This window comes from Halichoerus grypus, chromosome 1, assembly GCF_964656455.1.
Source record: "Halichoerus grypus chromosome 1, mHalGry1.hap1.1, whole genome shotgun sequence".
Classification (NCBI taxonomy): Eukaryota; Metazoa; Chordata; class Mammalia; order Carnivora; family Phocidae; genus Halichoerus; species Halichoerus grypus.
In genome coordinates this window covers 69,473,975-69,494,316 of record NC_135712.1, presented here as the reverse complement: position 1 = coordinate 69,494,316, position 20,342 = coordinate 69,473,975, and the positions used below count along the sequence as shown (strand labels likewise).

General features: G+C 39.0%; 1 protein-coding gene across 1 annotated transcript in view; it reads left to right on the top strand.

Annotated features, from left to right (window-relative positions):
- OSBPL11 (oxysterol binding protein like 11) overlaps positions 1 to 20,342 on the top strand; it is a 99,398-nt gene that overhangs the window by 24,460 nt on the left and 54,596 nt on the right. Inside the window, exon 2 of the mRNA XM_036113593.2 lies at positions 12,972 to 13,040. Within this exon, the coding sequence (XP_035969486.1) occupies positions 12,972 to 13,040 (69 nt within the window). The remainder of the gene's footprint in view (positions 1 to 12,971; positions 13,041 to 20,342) is intronic.

Here is a 20,342-nt window from a genome sequence, read left to right as displayed (position 1 = left end):
GTTCCAGCTGGAAATCCAGTGGTGGCCCTGTCCCTTCTGTCTCACCCTTACTCTCACTGTCGATCTCTTTCTCACTTCACATCCAGTCACATCCAGTCATTTCAGCCTCAGTCACTATCAACTCCTGTGTCTGTTTAGTGAATCCTATGTCTTTAGTGAAATACCTTTCCCATTTGTATGACAGCTAAAAACACAGTACCAATGTGTCTCTCCTCCAATAGGAGCCCTTGTCATTGTCTTTTTCTTCAAGGAGATATATTTCTCTTATATTAGATTATGGTTTGGGGATGGAGCGAAATTGCCTTATTTTCCCATCCTTTTCAGTGTATTTCCAGAGTGCTTTGCATTTAGAAGGTACTGAGTAATTGTGCTGAACTGAAATGAAAGGATTGGAAACTATTCAGAAAGTAGCTTAACTTTAAAAGCTATGTATCTTCCTTAAGTCTGATCAAGGAAGGGTAAGGAATAAGTATGTTATAGTAATGGAGACTTAGGAATTGAAATAATCATTATTAACTTATTTCAGAGAAGATGAGGCTCACATTAACTCTAATAATGCCACTTGGCATAGTTCAGTTAATCGGTTGTTTTTATAGACTATCGGCCTCTAGTACTAATCCCAATTGAATGTTAACAAGTTTAGAAGATCGGAATATACCCAATTTGTTGAGCAGTATAGTTGCTGAAGGACTGAAAAAGAAATAAACTTTTTCATAGCTTATTTTTTAGTGTATTAGTCTTTTGGACCATCATTTCCACCTCATAGAACACAAAATAGTAGTATGATATGATCAGATATGTGTGTTCCCACTTGAACAACTAGATTTTGTTCCTTTTAACAGGTACATTAAAAATCTCCTATAAAACATCACACATTTTATTTTATTTTTTAAAAGATTTTATTTATTTATTTTAGAGAGAGTGTGCATGAGCAGGGGGAGGGAGAGGAAGAGGGAAAGAATCTCAAGCACACTCCATGCTGAGCACGGAGCCCGACGTGGGGCTCGATCTCACAACACTGATATCATGACCTGAGCTGAAACCGAGAGTCAGAACCTTAACTGACTGAGCCACCCAGGTGCCCCTTTTTTATTTTTTTATTTAAATTTTACTTAGTGGGTGCCTGGGTGGCTCAGATGGTTAAGCGTCTGCCTTCTGCTCAAGTCGCGATCCCAGGGTCCTGGGATCGAGTTCCGCATCGGGATCCCTGCTCAGTAGGGAGCCTGCTTCTCCCTCTGCCTCTCTCTCTCTCTGTCTCTTATGAATAAATAAATAAAATCTTTAAATAAATAAATAAATAAATTTTACTTAGTTAACATACAGTGCAGTATTGGTTTCTGGAGTAGAATTCAGTGATTCATCACTTACATACAACACCCAGTGATCATTGCAACCCATTTAGCCCATCACCCATCCAGCCCATCCCCCACCCACCTCCCTCCGTCAACCCTCAGTTTGTTCTCGGTTGTTCAGAGTCTCTTACAGTTTGTTTCCCTCTCTCTTTTTTCCCCCCTTCCCATATGTTCATCTGTTTTCCTCCTTAAATTCCACAAATGATGAGATCATATGATATTTGTCTTCTCTGACTTACTTAGCATAATATGCTCTAGCTCCATCCACATTGTTGCAAATGGCAAGATTTCATTCTTTTTGATGGGCAAGTAATAATCCATTGTATATATATACCACATCTTTATCCATTTATCAGTCGATGGACATTTGGACTCTCTCCATAGTTTGGCTATTATTGATAGTGCTGCTATAAACATAGGGGTGCTTGTACCCCTTTGAATCTGTATTTTTGTATCCTTTGGGTAAATACCTAGTAGTGTAATTGTTGGATCATAGGGTAGTTCTATTTTCTTTACTTTTTAAGGAGCCTCCATACTGTTCTCCAGAGTGACGGCACCAGATTGCATTCCCACCAACAGTGCAAGAGGGTTCCCCTTTCTCCACATCCTCGCCAACAGCTGTTTTTTCTTGTATTGTTCATTTTAGCCATTCTGACAGGTGTGAGGTGATATCTCATCGTGGTTTTGATTTGTATTTCCCTGATGATGAGTGATGTTGAGCATCGTTTCATGTGTGTAAGCCATCTGATTGTCTTCTTTGGGAAAGTGTCTATTCATGTCTTCTGCTCATTTCTTAACTGGATTATTTATTTATTTATTTATTTATTTTTTTTATTTTTTTTTTAATGAGAGACAGAGCACATGAGAGGGAGGAGGGTCAGAGGGAGAAGCAGACTCCCTGCCGAGCAGGGAGCCCGATGCGGGACTCGATCCCGGGACTCCAGGATCATGACCTGAGCCGAAGGCAGTCGCTTAACCAACTGAGCCACCCAGGCGCCCTGGATTATTTATTTTTTGGGTGTCGAGTTTGATAAATTTTTTATAGATTTTGAATACTAACCCTGTTAGCACATATGTCGTTTACAAATATCTTCTCCCATTCTATAGGTTGCACTTTTAATTTTGTTGATTGTTTCCTTCACTGTGCAGAAGCTTTTTATCTCAAGTCCCAATAGTTCAGTTTTGCCTTTGTTTCCCTTGCCTCCGGCGATGTGTCTAGTAAGAAGTTGCTACGGCCAATGTCAAAGAGGTTGCTGCCTGTGTTCTCATCTAGGATTTTGATGGATTCCTGTCTCACATTTAGGTCTTTCATCCATTTTGAGTTTCTTTTTGTGTATGGTTTAAGAAAGTGGTCCAGTTTCATTCTTCTGCATGTCACTGTCCAGTTTTCCTAACACCATTTGTTGAAGAGACTTTTTTCCATTGGATATTTTTTCCTGCTTTGTCAAAGATTAGTTGACCATATAGTTTGGGTCCATTTCTGAGCTCTCTATTATGTTCCATTGATCTATGAGTCTGTTTTTGTGCCTGTACCATACTCACTTGATGTCTTGAAATCTGGAATCATGATGCCTCCAGTTTTGGGTTTTTTGTTTTTCTTTTTTTTTCAAAATTGCTTTGACTATTTGGGGTCTTTTGTGGTTCCATACAAATTTTAGGATTGTTTGTTCTAGCTTTGTGAAAAATGCTGGTGGTATTTTGATAGGGATTTTATTAAATGTGTAGCTTGCTTTGGGTAATATAGACATTTTAACAATGTTCTTCCAAACCATGAGCATGGAGTGCTTTTCCACTTCTTTGTGTCCTCTTCAGTTTCATAAGTGTTGTGTAGTTTTCAGAGAACAGATCTTTTACTTCTTTAGTTAGGTTTATTCCTAGGTATCTTATTGTTTTTGGTGCAGTTGCAAAGGGGATTGATTCCTCGATTTCTTTTTCTGCTGCTTTATTGATTTCTGCATATTGATTTTATATCCTGCAGCTTTGCTGAATTCATGTATTAGTTCTAGCAATTTTTTGGTGGAGTCTTTTGGGTTTTCTACATAGATTATCATGTCATCTGCAAATAGTGAAAGTTTGACTCCTTCCCTGCTGATTTGGATGCCTTTTATTTCTTTTTGTTGCCTGATGGCTGAGGCTAAGGCTTCCAGTACTATGTTAAATAGTAATAGTGAGAGTGGACATCCTTGTCTTGTTCCTGACCGTAGAGGAAAAGCTCAGTTTTTCCCTGGGAATGATGCTGTGGGTCTTTTGTATATGGCCTTTATTGATGTTGAGATCAATAAAGATCAATAGTTCCAACTATCCCTTTGTTGAGGGTTTTTATCAAGGATGGATGCTATGTTTCGTCAAATGCTTTTTCTGTATCTATTGACAGGATCATATGGTTCTTATCCTTTCTTTTATTAATGTGGTGTATCACGTTGATTAATTTGCAAATATTGAACCACCCCTGCAGTCCCAGAATAAATCCCACTTGATTGTGGTGAATAATTCTTTTAATATACTGTTGAATTCAATTTGCTAGTATTTTATTGAGAATTTTTGCATCCATGTTCATCAGGCCTATACTTTCCTTCTAGTGGGGTCTTTGGTTTTGGAATCAGGGTAATGCTGGCTTTGTAGAATGAGTGTGGAAGTTTTCCTTCCATTTCTATTTTTTGGAGCAGTTTGAGAAGAGTAGGTATTAACTGTTCTTTAAATGTCTGTTAGAATTCCCCTGGGAAGCCATCTGGTTCAGGACTTTTGTTTTTTGGGAGATTTTTGATAACTGATTCAATTTCTTTGCTGGTTATGGGTTCCATTTCTATTTTTTGGAGCAGTTTGAGAAGAGTAGGTATTAACTGTTCTTTAAATGTCTGTTAGAATTCCCCTGGGAAGCCATCTGGTTCAGGACTTTTGTTTTTTGGGAGATTTTTGATAACTGATTCAATTTCTTTGCTGGTTATGGGTCTGTTCAAATTTTTCTTTTCTTTTTTTTTTTTTTTTTATAAATATTTATTTATTTGAGAGAGAGAGAATGAGAGACAGAGAGCATGAGAGGGAGGAGGGTCAGAGGGAGAAGCAGACTCCCCGCTGAGCAGGGAGCCCGATGCGGGACTCGATCCCAGGACTCCAGGATCATGACCTGAGCCGAAGGCAGTCGCTTAACCAACTGAGCCACCCAGGCGCCCTGTTCAAATTTTTCTATTCCTGTTTCAGTTTTGGTAGTTTGTAAGTTTCTAGGAATTTGTCCATTTTTTCCAGATAGCCCAGTTTATTGCTATAAAATTTTTCATAGTATTCTTCTATAATTGTTTGTATTTCTGTGGTGTTGCTTGTGATCTCTCTTCTTTCCTTTATGATTTTATCTATTTGGGTCCTTTCTCTTTTCTTTTTGGTAAGTCTGGCTAGGGGTTTATCAATTTTATTAATTCTTTCGAAGAACCAGCAATTAGTTTTGTTGATCTGTTCTACTGGTTTTTGTTGTTGTTGTTGTTTTGTTTCTTTATCATTTATTTCTGCTCTAATCTTTATTATTTCCCTTCTGCTGGCTTTAGGTTTTATTTGCTGTTCTCTTTTTAGCTCTCTTAGGTGTAAGGAAAGGTTGTGTATTTGAGACTTTTCTTGCTTCTTGAGGTAGGCCTGTATTGCAACATACTTCCCTCTTAGGACTGCCTTTGCTGCATCCCAAAGGTTTTGGACTACCAGGTTTTCATTTTCATTTGCTTCCCTGTATTTTTTTTATTTCTTTGATTTACTGTTAATCCAGTCATTTTTTTTTTTTTTTAAGATTTTATTATTTATTTGTCAGAGAGAGATAGAAAGAGCACAAACAGGGGGCACGGCAGGCAGAGGGAGAAGCAGTCTCCCTGAGCAGGGAGCTGCTGTGGTACTCATTCCCAGGACCCTGGGATCATGACCTGAGCCGAAGGCAGACGCTTAACCACCTGAGCCACCCAGGCGTCCCTAGTAGGATGTTCTTTAATTTCCATGTATTTGAAGTCTTTCCAAATTTTTTTTTGTGGTTGATTTCAAGTTTCATAGCATTTTGGCCTGAAAATATGCATGGTATGATCTCGATCTTTTTGTACTTTTGAAGGCTGATTTGTGACCCAGTATGTGATCTCTTCTGGAGAATGTTCCATGTGCACTCGAAGAGAGTATGTATTCTGCTTTAGGATAAAATGTTCTGAATATATCTGTTAAGTCTATCTGGTCCAGTGTGTCATTCAAAGTCATTGTTTCCTTGTTGATTTTCTGCTTAGATGATCTATCCATTGCTGTACGTGGGGTGGTAAAGTCCACTACTATTATTGTATTGTAATCAATGAGTTTCTTTATGTTTATTATTAATTGGTTTATATATTTGGGTGCTCCCAAGTTGGGGGCATAAATATTTACAATTGTTAGATCTTCTTGAATGATAGACTCTTTAATTATGATATAATGCCCTTCTTCATCTCTTGTTACAGTCTCTATTTTAAAATCTAGTTTGTCTGATATTAAGTATGGCTACTCCAGCTTTCTTTTGACATCCATTAGCATAGTAGATGGTTCTCCATCCCCTCACTTTTTCTTTTTTCTTTTTCTTTTTTTAAGATTTTATTGATTTGATAGCAGAGAGAGCACATGAGCAGGGAAGAGGGGGTAGGGGGCAAAAGGAGAGGGAGAAACAGACTCCCCACTGAGCAGGGAGCCTGACGAGGGGCTTGATCCCAGGACCCCAGGGTCACGACCTGAGCCAAAGACAGACCTTTAACCAACTGAGCCCCCCAGACGCCCCTCCATCCCCTCACTTTCAATCTGTAGGTGTCTTTAGGTTTAAAATGAGTCTCTTGTAGGCAGCATATAGATGGATCTTGTTTTTTTATCCATTCTGATACCCTGTGTCTTTTGATTGGAGCATTTAGTCCATTTACATTGAGAGTGATTATTGAAAGATATGCATTTAGTGTTATTGTATTACCTGTAGAGTTGGTGTTTCTGGTGATGTTCTCTGGTCCTTTCTAGTTTTTGTTGCTTTTGGTCTTTTTACCCCACTCAAGAGCCCCCCCCCCAATATTTCTTGCAGGGCTAGTTTAGTGCATGAACTCCTTTAGTTTTTGTTTGTCTGGGAAAGTCTTTGTCCCTAACCCTTCCATTCTGAATGACAGCCCTGCTGGATAAAGAATTCTTGGCTGCATATTTTTCCCATTTAGCCCGTTGACTATTTCCTGCCACTACTTCTGGCCTGTCACATTTCTGTGGACAGATCTGCTGCGAACCTTATCTGTTTTCCCTAGTAGGTTAAGGACTTTTTTTATCCCTTGCTGCTTTCAAGACTCTTTCCTTGTCTGTGTATTTTGTGAATTTGACTATGATACGCCTTGGCGATGGTCAGCTTTTGTTGAATTTAATGGGAATTCTCTGTGTTTCTTGGATTTTGATGTTTGTGTCCTTCCCCAGATTAGAGAAGTTTTCAACTATAATCTGTTCAAATATACCTTCTGCACCTTTTTCTCTCTCTTCATCTTCTGGAATGCCTATGATACAAATGTTACTACATTTTAATAAGTCACTGAATTCCCTAAGTCTACTGTTGTGGTCCATTACCTTTCTTACCCTCTTCTTTTTGGCTTCATTATTTTCCATAATTTTATCTTCTGTATCACTGCTTTGCTCCTCTGCTTTGTCCATCCTCATTTTTGTAGCCTCCATTTGAGATTGCCTCTTGGTTACAGCGTTTTAAATTTTGGCCTGACTAGATTTTAGTTCTTTTATCTCTGCAGTAAGGGATTCTTTAGTGTCTTCTGTGCTTTTCTCAAGCCCAGCTAGTATCCGTACAATTGTTTTAAATTCTAGTTCAGACATCTTACTTATATCTACATTGATTAAATCTCTGGTCATTATTTCTTCCTGTTCTTTCTTTTGAGGTGAATTCCTCTGTCTTGTCATTTTAGAGACAAAAAAAGGAAAATAAAACAATTTTAAAAAAATCGAGGAAAAAGGAAAAAAGTACATAAAGGAAGCTAGATCCTAGGTATGTTTTGGTCTGCTTTGTTACAGAAAGCTCGATTGAAAAAGGTAGGGACGCCTGGGTGGCTCAGTTGGTTGAATGGCCAACTCTTGATTTCGACTCAGGTCATGATCTCAGGGTCCTAGGATGGAACCTTGCATCGGGCTCTGTGCTCAGCGGGAGTCTGCTTGAGAATTCTATCTCTCCTCCCTTTGCCCCTCCTCTATTCATGCTCTCTCTTTCTCTCTCAAATAAATACATCTTAAAAAAAAAAAAAAAAGCTAGAAAGAAAAGAAAAAGAAAAATACAGTTAAAACATTAAAAATTGCTTTCTGTATCTAAAAAACAAAACAAAAACAGATAAAAACAAAAGGAACAAAACCCAAAGGCTGCTAGATCTTGTTTCCCTTAGTGCTGAAGATTTGCAGCACTCTGTGATCAGTAGACTTGGTGTGTGAGGGGGTTTGTGCTGGTCCTCTGGTGGGGGGCCTGCTGCTCTGATTCTCAGGTGGAATTGCCCTAGTGGAGATGCTCCTGCAGGGTGAAGAGGAGCGGGGCTTGATGTAGTGGCTCCGTTCTCCACTTGGTGGCGCTGTTTAGCTCACTGAGATGGATCAAGCTAGGGGAGGGGGGGAATGGCTTTGACCTGTTCTCTCCAGAGCAGGAAATGTGTGCCCAAACAGTGATGCCCAAACAGTGATGACCCTGTCTGTGTTACTGGTTTCTGTCACATCCCCGCCTTCACCTTGTGTCCTCGCTGTCCTCCTGCCAAATGGTGCAGCACTCCTGTGTTTTATCTCGGGTGTGGTTGTGTTTCGAAATCCCACACTTCAGAGACCCCCCGGGGCACAGACCCGCACTGATCCTCTGGGGGAGGGTCTCCCTGCTTTGTGGCCAGTGCCAGCTTGTCGCAGGAGAGCTGCGCCATCTCTCAGCAGTTTGGAGTTTATTGTAGATCACAACACGCAGCTGGTGCCGGGGTTTGCAGCCCTCAGTCGGAGTCTTTGTTCCTATACTGGTGAGTGGGACAGCTTGATGGCGCCTGCAGGGCCCTTTGCCCGTGGAGAGGCCGTGTCACCTCTACCAAATGCACACCAAGCAGGGGTACTGCTTCTCCCTGTGTGACCCTGGAGATCCTCAGGCTGTCTGCTGCTGGGGCTCAGCCCTGCTCTCCCATTGGAGCACCGCTCAGTTCCCCAGGCACAAACCTGGCAATGTCTCAGACTTCAGAAGCTTCAAAATCTGCACTTCACTGTTTATAGAAAACTGGCAGTATTGTAACCCTCTCCTTTCTCCTCATCCATGGTTTGGGGAATAGTTTTCTTGTTCAGTCCCCTGCATGTGTTTTTACTCTTTTTTTCTTTTCTTTTTTTTCCTGTGCTTTCTCTCTCCTCCTTCTCTCTTGATGCTCCCTCCACTGTCAGGGCGTCCTCCCCTGGGCAGTGCCCATGGCTCTTTTCTCCCACAAACTCTGCAGCTCCTATGTTGCACAGGTCATTTTTCTGGTTTGTAGATGTGCAGCTTTGTTCTCTAAGACTTCCAATCGATTTCTTGGGTGTTCAGATTTGATATTTATCAAGCAGTGTTCCAGGGAGGAGGCAAGCTTAGGGTCGCCCTACTCCTCAGCCATATTACCTCTCCAAAATTCACACATTTTAAATGGGAGCAAAGCATAAGGGTTAGAGGTACTACATGAAGAGTCATTTCTAAGGAGGCAAGAGAAGAAAGGGAAGAGTGAACAAAAGGTGTTCACTCACAAAGCTCTTTATACTGGCCACCAGATGGCGCCGTTTTTCCACATCTGCTGCTTGCACTGACGGGAAGGGGGGGAAGAGGAAGGATGAGAGAAAGCAGGACAGGGCCAACCAGCTATTTCAAAAGAGTAGGATGTTCTTAATTCTTAAGTTGATTCTTTGCAGCCTCAGAGGTCTGTTTCATGAAGTAAAAGCAGGCCTGCAGTTTATAATTAATTGCACATTTGAATATCATAGCCATGTCAATATCGCCCTTGTAATTTTTGTGAGAAAGTTAACTCTTTAGATACAAGCATCAACAAAATATTAACATTTAAAAAATTGAACATAAAACATTGTACTGTGAAGTATAATAAGGATATACTTTAATTTTATTTCGGGAATGATGCTACCAGAATTGTACTGTTAAAAATTCACTGATAGTTATTAAACGACTGATATAAATAACTTAGATGTGACCAAAATGAGGATTAGCTTTAGTAATAGGAGAGACTGGACAAAAGTAAAGGAGATGAGGCATTATCGTCAATTACTTAGAAATGAAATTTTTATTTATTTATTTATTTTTCAGTTGTACTGAGGTTTTAAGAAAGATTCTTTCCACAGTTCACATATGCATTTAAAGAATATAATTGTCAGGGCGCCTGGGTGGCTCAGTCTTTAAGCGTCTGCCTTCGGCTCAGGTCATGATCCCAGGGTCCTGGGATCGAGGCCCGCATCGGGCTCCCTGCTCAGCAGGAAGCCTGCTTCTCCCTCTCCTACTCCCCCTGTTTGTGTTCCTGCTCTCGCTATCTCTCTCTCTGTCAAATAAATAAATAAAATCTTTAAAATATATATATATATATATATATATATATATATATATATATATATATATATATATATAATTGTCTTAGAACCAGAGGAATTGAACTATAATTGAGTTGTAATATTTTTGTTCTATGCTAATAGTCATAGTATAGTTATGAAGGCTTGATGTAGAGAAGCTAGATTATAAGGGTTCAGAAAACCAAAAATGGTGAATTATGGAATGTTTTGGTACTTTTTTTTTTTTTTTTAAAGATTTTATTTATTTATTTGACAGAGAGAGACAGCAAGAACAGGAACACAAGCAGGGGGAGTGGGAGAGGGAGAAGCAGGCTTCCCGCTGAGCAGGGAGCCCGATGTGGGACTCGATCCCAGGACCCTGGGATCATGACCTGAGCCGAAGGCAGACGCTTAACGACTGAGCCACCCAGGCGCCCTGTTTTGGTACTTTGAAGAAATATTTAATTTAGGTCGTGTGGCACCTTAGGCTTTTTGTGGATGGATGCAGAATATGTATGTATGTATAAATAAATAAATAAGGAAAATACAGGTTAGAATGAACAAATAAGTTTTTTCTTAAATTAAGATATAATTGACATACAACATTATATCAGTTTCAGACACAATTTGATAATTGTATACATTGTGAAATGACCACAATAAGTCTAGTAAATATACTTCTTTTTTTCTTGTGATGAGAACCTTTAAGAGCAGCTGCTCTCTTAGCAACTTTCAAATATGCAACATAGTATTTTTAATATACTTACTGTGCTGGACATTATATCTCCAGGACTTATTTATTTTATAATTGGAAGTTTGTATCTTTTAACCACTTTCATCCATTTTACTTACTACTCCACCCCTGGCAACCATCAATCTGTTCTCTGTATCTATGAGTCCTTTTTTGAAAATCATTTTTGGGGTGCCTGGCTGACTTAGGCAATGGAGCATGCACTCAGAGTTGTGAGTTCAAGCCCCACATTTTGTGTAGAGATAACTTAAAAATAAAAAATTCTTTAAAAAAAATTTTTTTTTATTTTTAGGGTCCACATATAATTGAAGGAGTGTTTTGAGGGCAAAAACAGTTGAGGGGCGCTGAGCTGAGTGTTAAATACCTAAAACAGGAAGAACTCTGGGAAGTTATTTTTGGGCAAAATCCATGAGCATTGGGATTCCTGTGACCCCAAAGAGCTGTTTAAGCCTGAAGCTTGGGAAAGATGTGGGAGCCAGACAAGAAAAATATCTTCATGCTTTTTTAAGTACCGGTGGAACTGAAAGAAATAGCTTTACTGTGACCTGGGGCTGTAACTAGATGAACTCTACCAAAAAACCCAAGGGGCTGGGTTTCCAAAGAATCCTTTCTTCTAGATGTGGGCTCTAGAAAGTATTGAAATGAGAATTCAGCTGGTACTGTCAGTTTTAACATGACATAACATATAACTATCAGAACTTTGGGTTGGCATTTTAGAAGTGGATAACCTTTGTCTTCTTGAGATTAGTGACCTTATGAAACCCAAAGGACTTGAGTAGTTTCACTTAATAAACAGTATTGCTGGGGCACCTGGGTGGCTCAGTTGGTTAAGCGACTGCCTTCGGCTCAGGACATGATCCTGGAGTCCCGGGATTGAGTCCCACATCAGGCTCCCTGCTCAGCAGGGAGTCTGCTTCTCCCTCTGACCCTCCTCCCTCTCATGCTCTCTGTCTCTCATTGTCTCTCTCGCAAATAAATAAAATCTTTAAAAAAAAAAAAAAAAAAAACAGTATTGCTTGCTGGCCTTAGAATGAAAGAAAAATATAGAAAAAAAACCAACATAGTCATGGGCTCAATTCTTTATTTTTAGATTTGATCTTTATTTTCAAGCACTTTGAAGAAATGAGATTAGAAAGACACTCAATATTGAGTTTATTCCTGAGGCATCCCCCTACTCACTCCCTAGTAGTAGCTACAAGAATCTTATAATCAATTTGGTCATTTCATTTTCCAGAGAGAGTCTTTATCTTCAGCCCTTTTTATTTGTCATTGAGATCAAGCTAAATCTGTTTTGAACTTTGTTCTATTAGTTGTGCCAGCTCTTCCATGCTTTTTGCCTTTAATATGTCCATGTTTTAAAAGTTGCCGGTTGTCTCACTCTTTCAGTTTCCTTTGTGCTGGTTAGCTGAAATTTTATCAAGTATGCTCTGTGACTTAGGGATAGTAAAGAAAATTAATGATGAATATCCATTGCATTTTATAGTGTAAAATTAAAACTTTGGGTGAGTTTTAAAGGAATTCTAATGTAAATTATGAAATAAAGAATGTATCAACAAGATATGTCAATGTAGGTCTCACTTTACTTTTCATAAGTATAAGGAACCTTAAAATGTTGGAAAAGAAATATCAGTGAGATTTTCAAAAGCCACTCTATTTTCAAGAGCCACTATACCAGAATATATGTGTAATATGTGAAAAAATGGGGCAGGAAGTAAAACTCAGTTGTAATAAGGCCTCAATCAAAATCTTTCCAATGGCAAAACTTGTAGAGAGTGTTTTGCCTCATACTTGTCTGATGTAGAGTGGGAGTGAGGTGTCACACTCTCATCAAAAACAGGACCTTCATTTTGGAAGCCCAAAGAATCAGAGACAGAACAGATTGGCCTCTCATGTGTCCCACCAGAGTGAGGAGGCACTATTCAATTTAGAGACCTTTTTTGGCTTTCTAGAACCATAAAACTATTTTATTTCTTTAGTATTGAATTGTTATAAAATATTTTTATTTAAAATCATATTTATAGTATATTTGTTTTATATTTGTGTAATTTTATATTTATATAATGATTTCCTATTTGAAATATTATATATAATAATTTACATGGGATTATATTTGTTCTGAAGAAATCTGGTAAAATAAAGACGTATGGATATCAAATTTGGGGGATTAAAAATACCTCTTTGTTAATCTATAAATCTTAACTTCTGAAGCAAGTTTGAGGCATTTGTAAAACACATATGTATCTATAGCTATTTTTAAAACTGTTCAGTTAACTTCCTGATAGTTCTTCTAATTTTTATTGACTTTTTGGTGCATTCTGATCTTTTTGAAACAGTGATCACATGGAAAATGTATATGGCTACCTAATGAAGTACACCAACCTTGTCACTGGGTGGCAATACAGGTAAGTGATTATCCTGTGTCACATCTCTCTCCTAAGAGACCAGAAGTGGGGCTGATAATTTTATATTCTGATGTTACTTCTGTACAAACATGGATGGGAAACCTTTTAGAAAAGAATTTACAGTTATTTAAAGTCTGATGAATTCTCCTTTTTAGAGGGTGAGAGGAGTTGACATCTGTCCAGATGGCGCCCTCCAGATGCCTCAGAAGTTAATATTTTTTTTATTAAAGAATAATTGACATGCAATATTGTATTAGTTTCAGGTGTACAACATAGTGACTTGATATTTATGTATATTACAAAATGGTCACTTGAGTAAGTCTAGTTACCATCTGTCACCATACCAAATTATTATAGTATTATTGATTGTATTCCCTATGCCAGACATTGTATCCCTTCATCTTATTTTATAACTGGAAGATTGTACCTCTTAATCCTCTTTACCTATATTGTTTATCCTCCCATCCAACCTCCATGCTGTTTTCCACAGTGACTGTACCAGTTTGCATTCCCACCAACAGTGCAAGAGGGTGCCTTTTTCTCCACATCCCCGCCAACATTTTTTGTATCAGTTCTTTATATATTTTGGATACCAACCCTTTATTGGATATATCATTTGTAAATATCTTCTCCCATTCAGTAGGTTGCTTTTAGTTTTGTTGAGTGTTTCCTTGGCTGTGCAGAAGGTTTTTATTTTGATGTAGTCCCAATGGTTTATTTTTGCTTTTATTTCCTTTGCCTCAGGAGACATCTAGAAAAATGTTGCTATGGCCGATGTCAGAGAAATTACTGCCTGTGCTCTCTTGTAGGATTTCTGTGGTTTCAAGTCTCACATTTAAGTCTTTAATCCATTTTGTAGAGAGTGTAAGAAAGTGGTCCAGTTTCATTCTTTTGTATGTATGTTCTTTCCTCCTTCATTGAAAATTAATTGACCATATAATTGTGGGTTGATTTCTGAGTTTTCTGTTCTGTTCCATTGATCCTGTGGGTCTGTTTTCGTGCCAGCACCATACTGTTTTGGTTACTGTAGCTTTATAATGTAACTTGAAGTCTGGAATTACGATACTTCCAGTTTTGTTTTCCTGTTTTTAATCTTTAAGTAACCTCCATACCTGTTTTCATTGTGGCTGTACCAATTTGCATTCCCACCAATAGTGCACAAGGGTTCCCTTTTCTCCACATTTTTGCCAGTATGTGTATTTCTTGTCATTCTGATTCTAGCGATTCTGACAGCTGGGAGGTGATATTTCATTGTGGTTTTGGTGTGCATTTCCCTGATGATTAGTGGTAGTAGGATCTTCTCATGTGCCTGTTGGCCATCTATATGTCTGTCTGTCTGTATTTATTTATTTATTTATTTATTTAAAGATTTTATTTATTTATTCATTCATTCATTCATTTATTTATTTATTTATTTATTTAAAGATTTTATTTATTTATTTATTTGACAGAGAGAGACACAGCGAGAGTGGGAACACAAGCCAGGGGAGTGGAAGAGGGAGAAGCAGACTCCCCACTGAGCAGGGAGCCCAATGTGGGGCTTGATCCCAGGACCCCGAGATCATGACCTGAGCCGAAGGCAGACACTTAGCAATGACTGAGACACCCAGGCACCCCTATGTCTTTTTTTTTTTTTTAAGATTTTATTTATTTGAGAGCGAGAGAGAAAGTGCGCACAAGCGGGGTGAGGGACAGAGGGAGAGGGAGAAGCAGACTTCCTGCGGAGCAGGGACCCTGATCCAGGACTTCATCCCAGAACCCTGGGATCATGACCTGAGCCGAAGGCAGATGCTTAACCGACTGAGCCACCCAGGTGCCCTCTATATGTCTTTTATTTTTTATTTTTTTAAAAGATTTTATTTCTCCATTTGACACAGAGAGAGAGAGAGAGAGAGAGCACAAGCGGAGGGGAGGGGCAGAGGGAGAGGGAGAAGCAAGCTCCCCAATGAGCAGGGAGCCCGATGTGGGGCTTGATCCCAGGACCCCGGGATCATGACCTGAGCCAAAGGCAGACGCTTAACTTTGAGCCACCAAGGCGCCCCATATGTCTTTTTTTTTTTTTTTTTTTAAGATTTTATTTATTTGTGAGAGAGAGAATGAGAGACAGAGAGCATGAGAGGGAGGAGAGTCAGAGGGAGAAGCAGGCTCCCCGCTGAGCAGGGATCCCGACGTGGGACTCAATCCCGGGACTCCAGGGTCATGACCTGAGCCGAAGGCAGTCGCTTAACCAACTGAGTCACCCAGGCGCCCCGCTATATGTCTTTTTTAGAGAAATTTCTATGCAGGTTGTCTGCTCACATTTAAGTGAATTGTTTGGGATTTTTAATATTTTTTTTACACTGGTTTTATGAATTCTTTACGTATTTTAGATATTACCCCTTATTGGATATATCATTTACAAATATCTCCTCCCATTTAGTAGGTTGCTCTTTCATTTTGCTGTGCAAAAGCTTTTTAGTTTGTTGTAGTCCCAATTGTTTATTTTTGCTTTTGTTTTCCTTGCCTGAGGAGACAGATCCAAAATAATATTGCTAAGATCAGTGTCAAAGAGCTTACTGCCTATGTTTTTTTCTGGGAGTTTTATGGTTACAGGTCTTATAGTTAAGCCTTTAATCCATTTTGAGTTTATTTTTGTATATGGTGTAAGAAAGTGGTCTAGTTTCATTCTTTTGTTTGTAGCTGTCAGTTTCCCCAACCCTTTATTGAAGTGTTGACAATAGACAAAAGTTACTATTATATTAGGTTTATAATTACTTGTTCACCTGCCTTGGGCTTTTTAAAATACTTGTAGTGATTAAGCTTTTAGGATGGTTTGGAGACAGCACATAAATTTGTGTTTAGGTGCCTATTTTGTGCAGGACTCTCAAACTTCTCTGGGATCTTGGAGAGTTTAAATATCCAGTCCAAGGTCACATAGGCAGTCAGTAAGGAGCAAAGCCAGGGTAGAATTGGTAGTTGTGGAGCAGGGGGATTAAACTTTTATTATTTTTTTTTTTTGTGGCAAAATATACACAAAATTTATCATTTTAACCATGTATAAGTGTTCAGTTTGGTGACATTAAATGCATATATTGTTGTGCAACCATCAACACTATCTATCCGTAGCACTTCTTGCATCTTCTCAAATGAAACTGTACCCATTAAATAATAATTCCCCATTTCTCCCTCTCCCAAGCCCTTGGCAACCAGGATTCAGCTTTCTGTGTCTGTGCTTTGACTACTCTTGGTACCTCAGATAAATGAAATCATACAGTATTTGTTCTTTTGTGCCTGGCTTATTTCACTTTATTTCACAAAAAGCATCATATCTTTAAGGTTCATCCATGTTGTGGCATGTGTCAGGATTTCTTTCCTTTCTCAGGCTGAGTAATACCCTTTTTTTTTTTTTTTTAAGATCTTAATATTCTATTGCATGTGTGTACCACATATTCTTTATTCATCCGTCAGTGGATGCTTGGGTTGCTTCCACCTTTTGGCTGTTGTGAGTAATTCTGCTATGAATATTGCTGTACAAATATTGTTAAGTCTCAGCTTTCATGTCTTTTGTGTATATACCCAGAATTGGAATTACTGGATCATATGGTAATTCTATGTTTAATTTTTTGGGGAATTCCATACTGTTTTCCATAGTGGCTACATCATTTTACGTTCTTACCAGAAGTTCACAAGGGTTCTAATTTCTCCACATCCTCACCAACACTTGTTATTTTCTGTTTTTTGGTTTTTTGGGGTTTTTTATAATAACCTTCCTTATAGGTGTGAAGTGGTATCTCACTGTTGGTTTTAAACTTTTTAAAAATGATAATACTGGAATTTGAACCCAGACAATTCTGACTCCAAAGTCTATGTTTTTACATTATTATGCTGCTTCTAATTCACATGTCATTTGGATGCTTCTGCTTTTGGCCACGATAAAATAACAGGAGCTGAATTTGCTGTCCTACCTTAAACAACTTGAAAATGGTACATAATTTATGAAAGAATAATTTTTAGACATTTAAAAGAATAGGAGAAGCACTGATAAAAAGGTGATTGTTTAACAGAGAGGGCGGTTTGGGTTGTGTTTAGTTGGAAGTGACATTAGGTAATCCAAATAAGAGTGACACGCAGGAAGTTAGAGATCATATGGCAGATCAAAGCTGGATATGAAAACTTAGAAGGAAATCATCCCTATTGAAGTTAAAAGGGCAGTTCTCCAGGGTTCCCATCTTTTATTTAAAAAAAAATAAAATAAAATAAAGTCAAGGGAGTCTTTTCATGTATTTTTCACTTCAGGTTTTTGAAATATTTTGAAGGCTCATATATTCAAATTTCATACAGAATATTAATTTTTTAAAAAATTTTATTTATTTTAGAGAAACAGAGTGTGTGAGCAGGGGGAGGGGCAGAGGGAGAGGGAGAAAGAATCTCAAGCAGACTCCCCACTGAGCGCAGAGCCCATCATAGGGCTTGACCTCATGACCCTGAGATCATGACCTGAGCTGAAACCAAGAGTCGGACACTTAACCAGCTGAGCAACCGAGATGCTCCGAGAATATTAGTTTTTAAAATTTTTATGTCACTTTGGTTTTAGCACTATTCTTTGTTCTCTTTCTTAAAAGGAAGATAGGTTAGCTTTCTCCCCCAATATCCAACAATTGTCATTTATATAATATTGAATAATGCGGAGAAACTCTCAGAAGGGGAACAAGGTAAGAAAGCTCCAAAACATACACAAACATATAAAATTTAGCATAGGGGTGCCTGGGTGGCTCAGTCGTTGGGCATCTGCCTTTGGCTCAGGTCATGATCCCAGGGTCCTGGGATCGAGCCCCGCATTGGGCTCCCTGCTCCTCCCTCTCCCACTCGCCCTGCTTGTGTTCCCTCTCTCGCTGTGTCTCTCTCTGTCAAATAAATAAATAAAATCTTTTTAAAATAAATAAATAGAATTTGGTATAATTTCAAGATGGCATTTCAGGTGAGTGGCAACTTGAGACCATGGGAAGAAGTGGCAGGTGTTTATCATTGCATGAGGGAGCCCACCAAAAAGATCCATTGGCCACTGGTTGTCTGGAGTTAGCAGATCCAAGCAAACAGTCTAGGGTAGGGAGAGGCACTGCCTGTCCTGACATAATCCCTCCAGCTGTGTAAGAGACCAGTTTTTGGCAGCACTAGAAAGTGCTTGTAAACTCATCCCTGTTTGCTCTGAGAGAACACAGAACCTTTTACCAACTTACCCCATCAGAAAGAGGTCTCACTTTGTCAGTTTGCTGTACACCCACTTTATTATTATTTTGTTAAAGATTTTATTTATTTGAGAGAGAAAGAGCACGTGCGCATGAGCTGGGGGAGGGGCAGAGGGAGAGGGAGAGAATCTCAAGCAGACTTTGGGGAGCGCAGAGTCCGACATGGGACTGGATCCCACGACCCTGAGAATATGACCTGAGCTGAAACCAAGAGTCGGATGCTTAACTGACTAAGCCACCCAGGCGCCCAAACTGTAGCCCCACTTAAAAAAAAAACTTCCATCTTCCATTTTTATTTTATGTCACCTGGGCTGGAGGTCCTGTAGTACAGCAGAGATATACTGGGTCCTCAGCATGAAACATGTAGATTGAATGATCAAAGGTGAGCAGAAAGGTTAAGACCATGTTTAAGGACCCTCGGCTTAGTTGCTCAGTTTCTTTGGCATGCCTACCCACTCTTGTCCATATGCTGTAGGCGTAGCTTAAGTAATAAGAGCAGATATTCAAGACCATTTCCCTCCAGTCCAAGACCATTTCCCTCCAATCCAAGACCATTTCCCTCCAGTCCATTTCTGTTTTGACTAAGGTCAACTTGAAGCAGCTTGGAGAAGTCCACCATGGGCATGCTGTATAAATAACTGCTTGCTCTGGAATGTGGTAGGCTAGCAAAGTACAGAACAGCAAGACCCTCTCCTGAACCCACTTCCTGCCACTTTAACTTCTAATTCCTGAAGGTGAGATTGCTTCCCATCTGGCTTAGAAGTCTGTAGATACAGAACATTAAAATCCTGGGATGGCCAGAATATGGCACATAGTTGCCTTTCCTCCCAAAAATCTTCTCAAGTTTATTTTTGTCATTGTAAGATACACTTCCAAGTCAAAATATTTTTATTTATTTTTTAAAAGATTTTCTTTCTTTATTTATTAGAGAGCGAGAGAGAGGGAGAGAGAAACAGCATGAGAGGGGAGAGGGTCAGAGGGAGAAACAGGCTCCCCGCTGAGCCGGGAGCCCGATGTGGGACTCGATCCATCCCAGGACTCCGAGATCATGACCTGAGCCGAAGGCAGTCGCTTGACCAACTGAGCCACCCAGGCGCCCCAAGTCAAAATATTTTTAGATTAAAGTTGCATTTTGATGATATTTAACTTTAATTTGTGGGTTATTTCAAAGATTAGTCATTTCCCCAAATTGACAGTCTGTTATTTTGAAATTGCAAAAAATAAGCAGTTATTTGCCAATTGTAACAGCATTTTCTTTTAACAACTTAGCTGAATTTTCTTCATGTGAAGGTTCATGATGAATCTTGTTTCCCTGTTACATTTAACTTTTATTTCTACATTTTCTTCATTTATTGGCTAGGCCAACTTGTTCAGAATGCTTCCATCAAGAGTCTGCTACCCTTCTGGGCAAAATGGCTTTGTTAAGTTTCCTCATTATGTGGATTGTCTTTCTATCTCCAAACTATACATCTTGTAAAATTTCTCTTCATAAAAGGGATAAAGGAAGAATATTTGGATTAATCCACGTATAATGAAAGATAGCCCAAAGTGCTGTCTTATTGCAATGGACCCATAGTATCATCTTGGTATTAAAAAGATGATCAGGGGCACCTGGGTGGCTCAGTCGTTAAGGGTCTGCCTTTGGCTCAGTTCATGATCCCAGGGTCCTGGGATCGAGCCCCACATCGGGCTCCTTGATCAACGGGAAGCCTGCTTCTCCCTCTCCCACTCCCTCTACTTGTGTTCCCTCTCTTGCTGTGTCTCTCTCTGTCAAATAAATAAATAAAATCTTTAAAAAAAAATAAAAAAGATGATCAGTTATTGGCTCATTTTTTTGTGAGGTATAATTACAACATACTAGTTTCAGGTATACAACATACAACAGATTTGATATCTCTATATATTATGAAATGATCACTACAATAAGTCCAGCTAACATCTGTCATCATACATAATTACAAAAATTTTTTTCTTGTGATGAGAACTTTTAAGATCTACTCTTAGCAACTTTCAAATGTGCAGTACAGTGTTAGTAACTATAGACAGCATGCTGTTCAGTTATTGGTTATTTCTATGA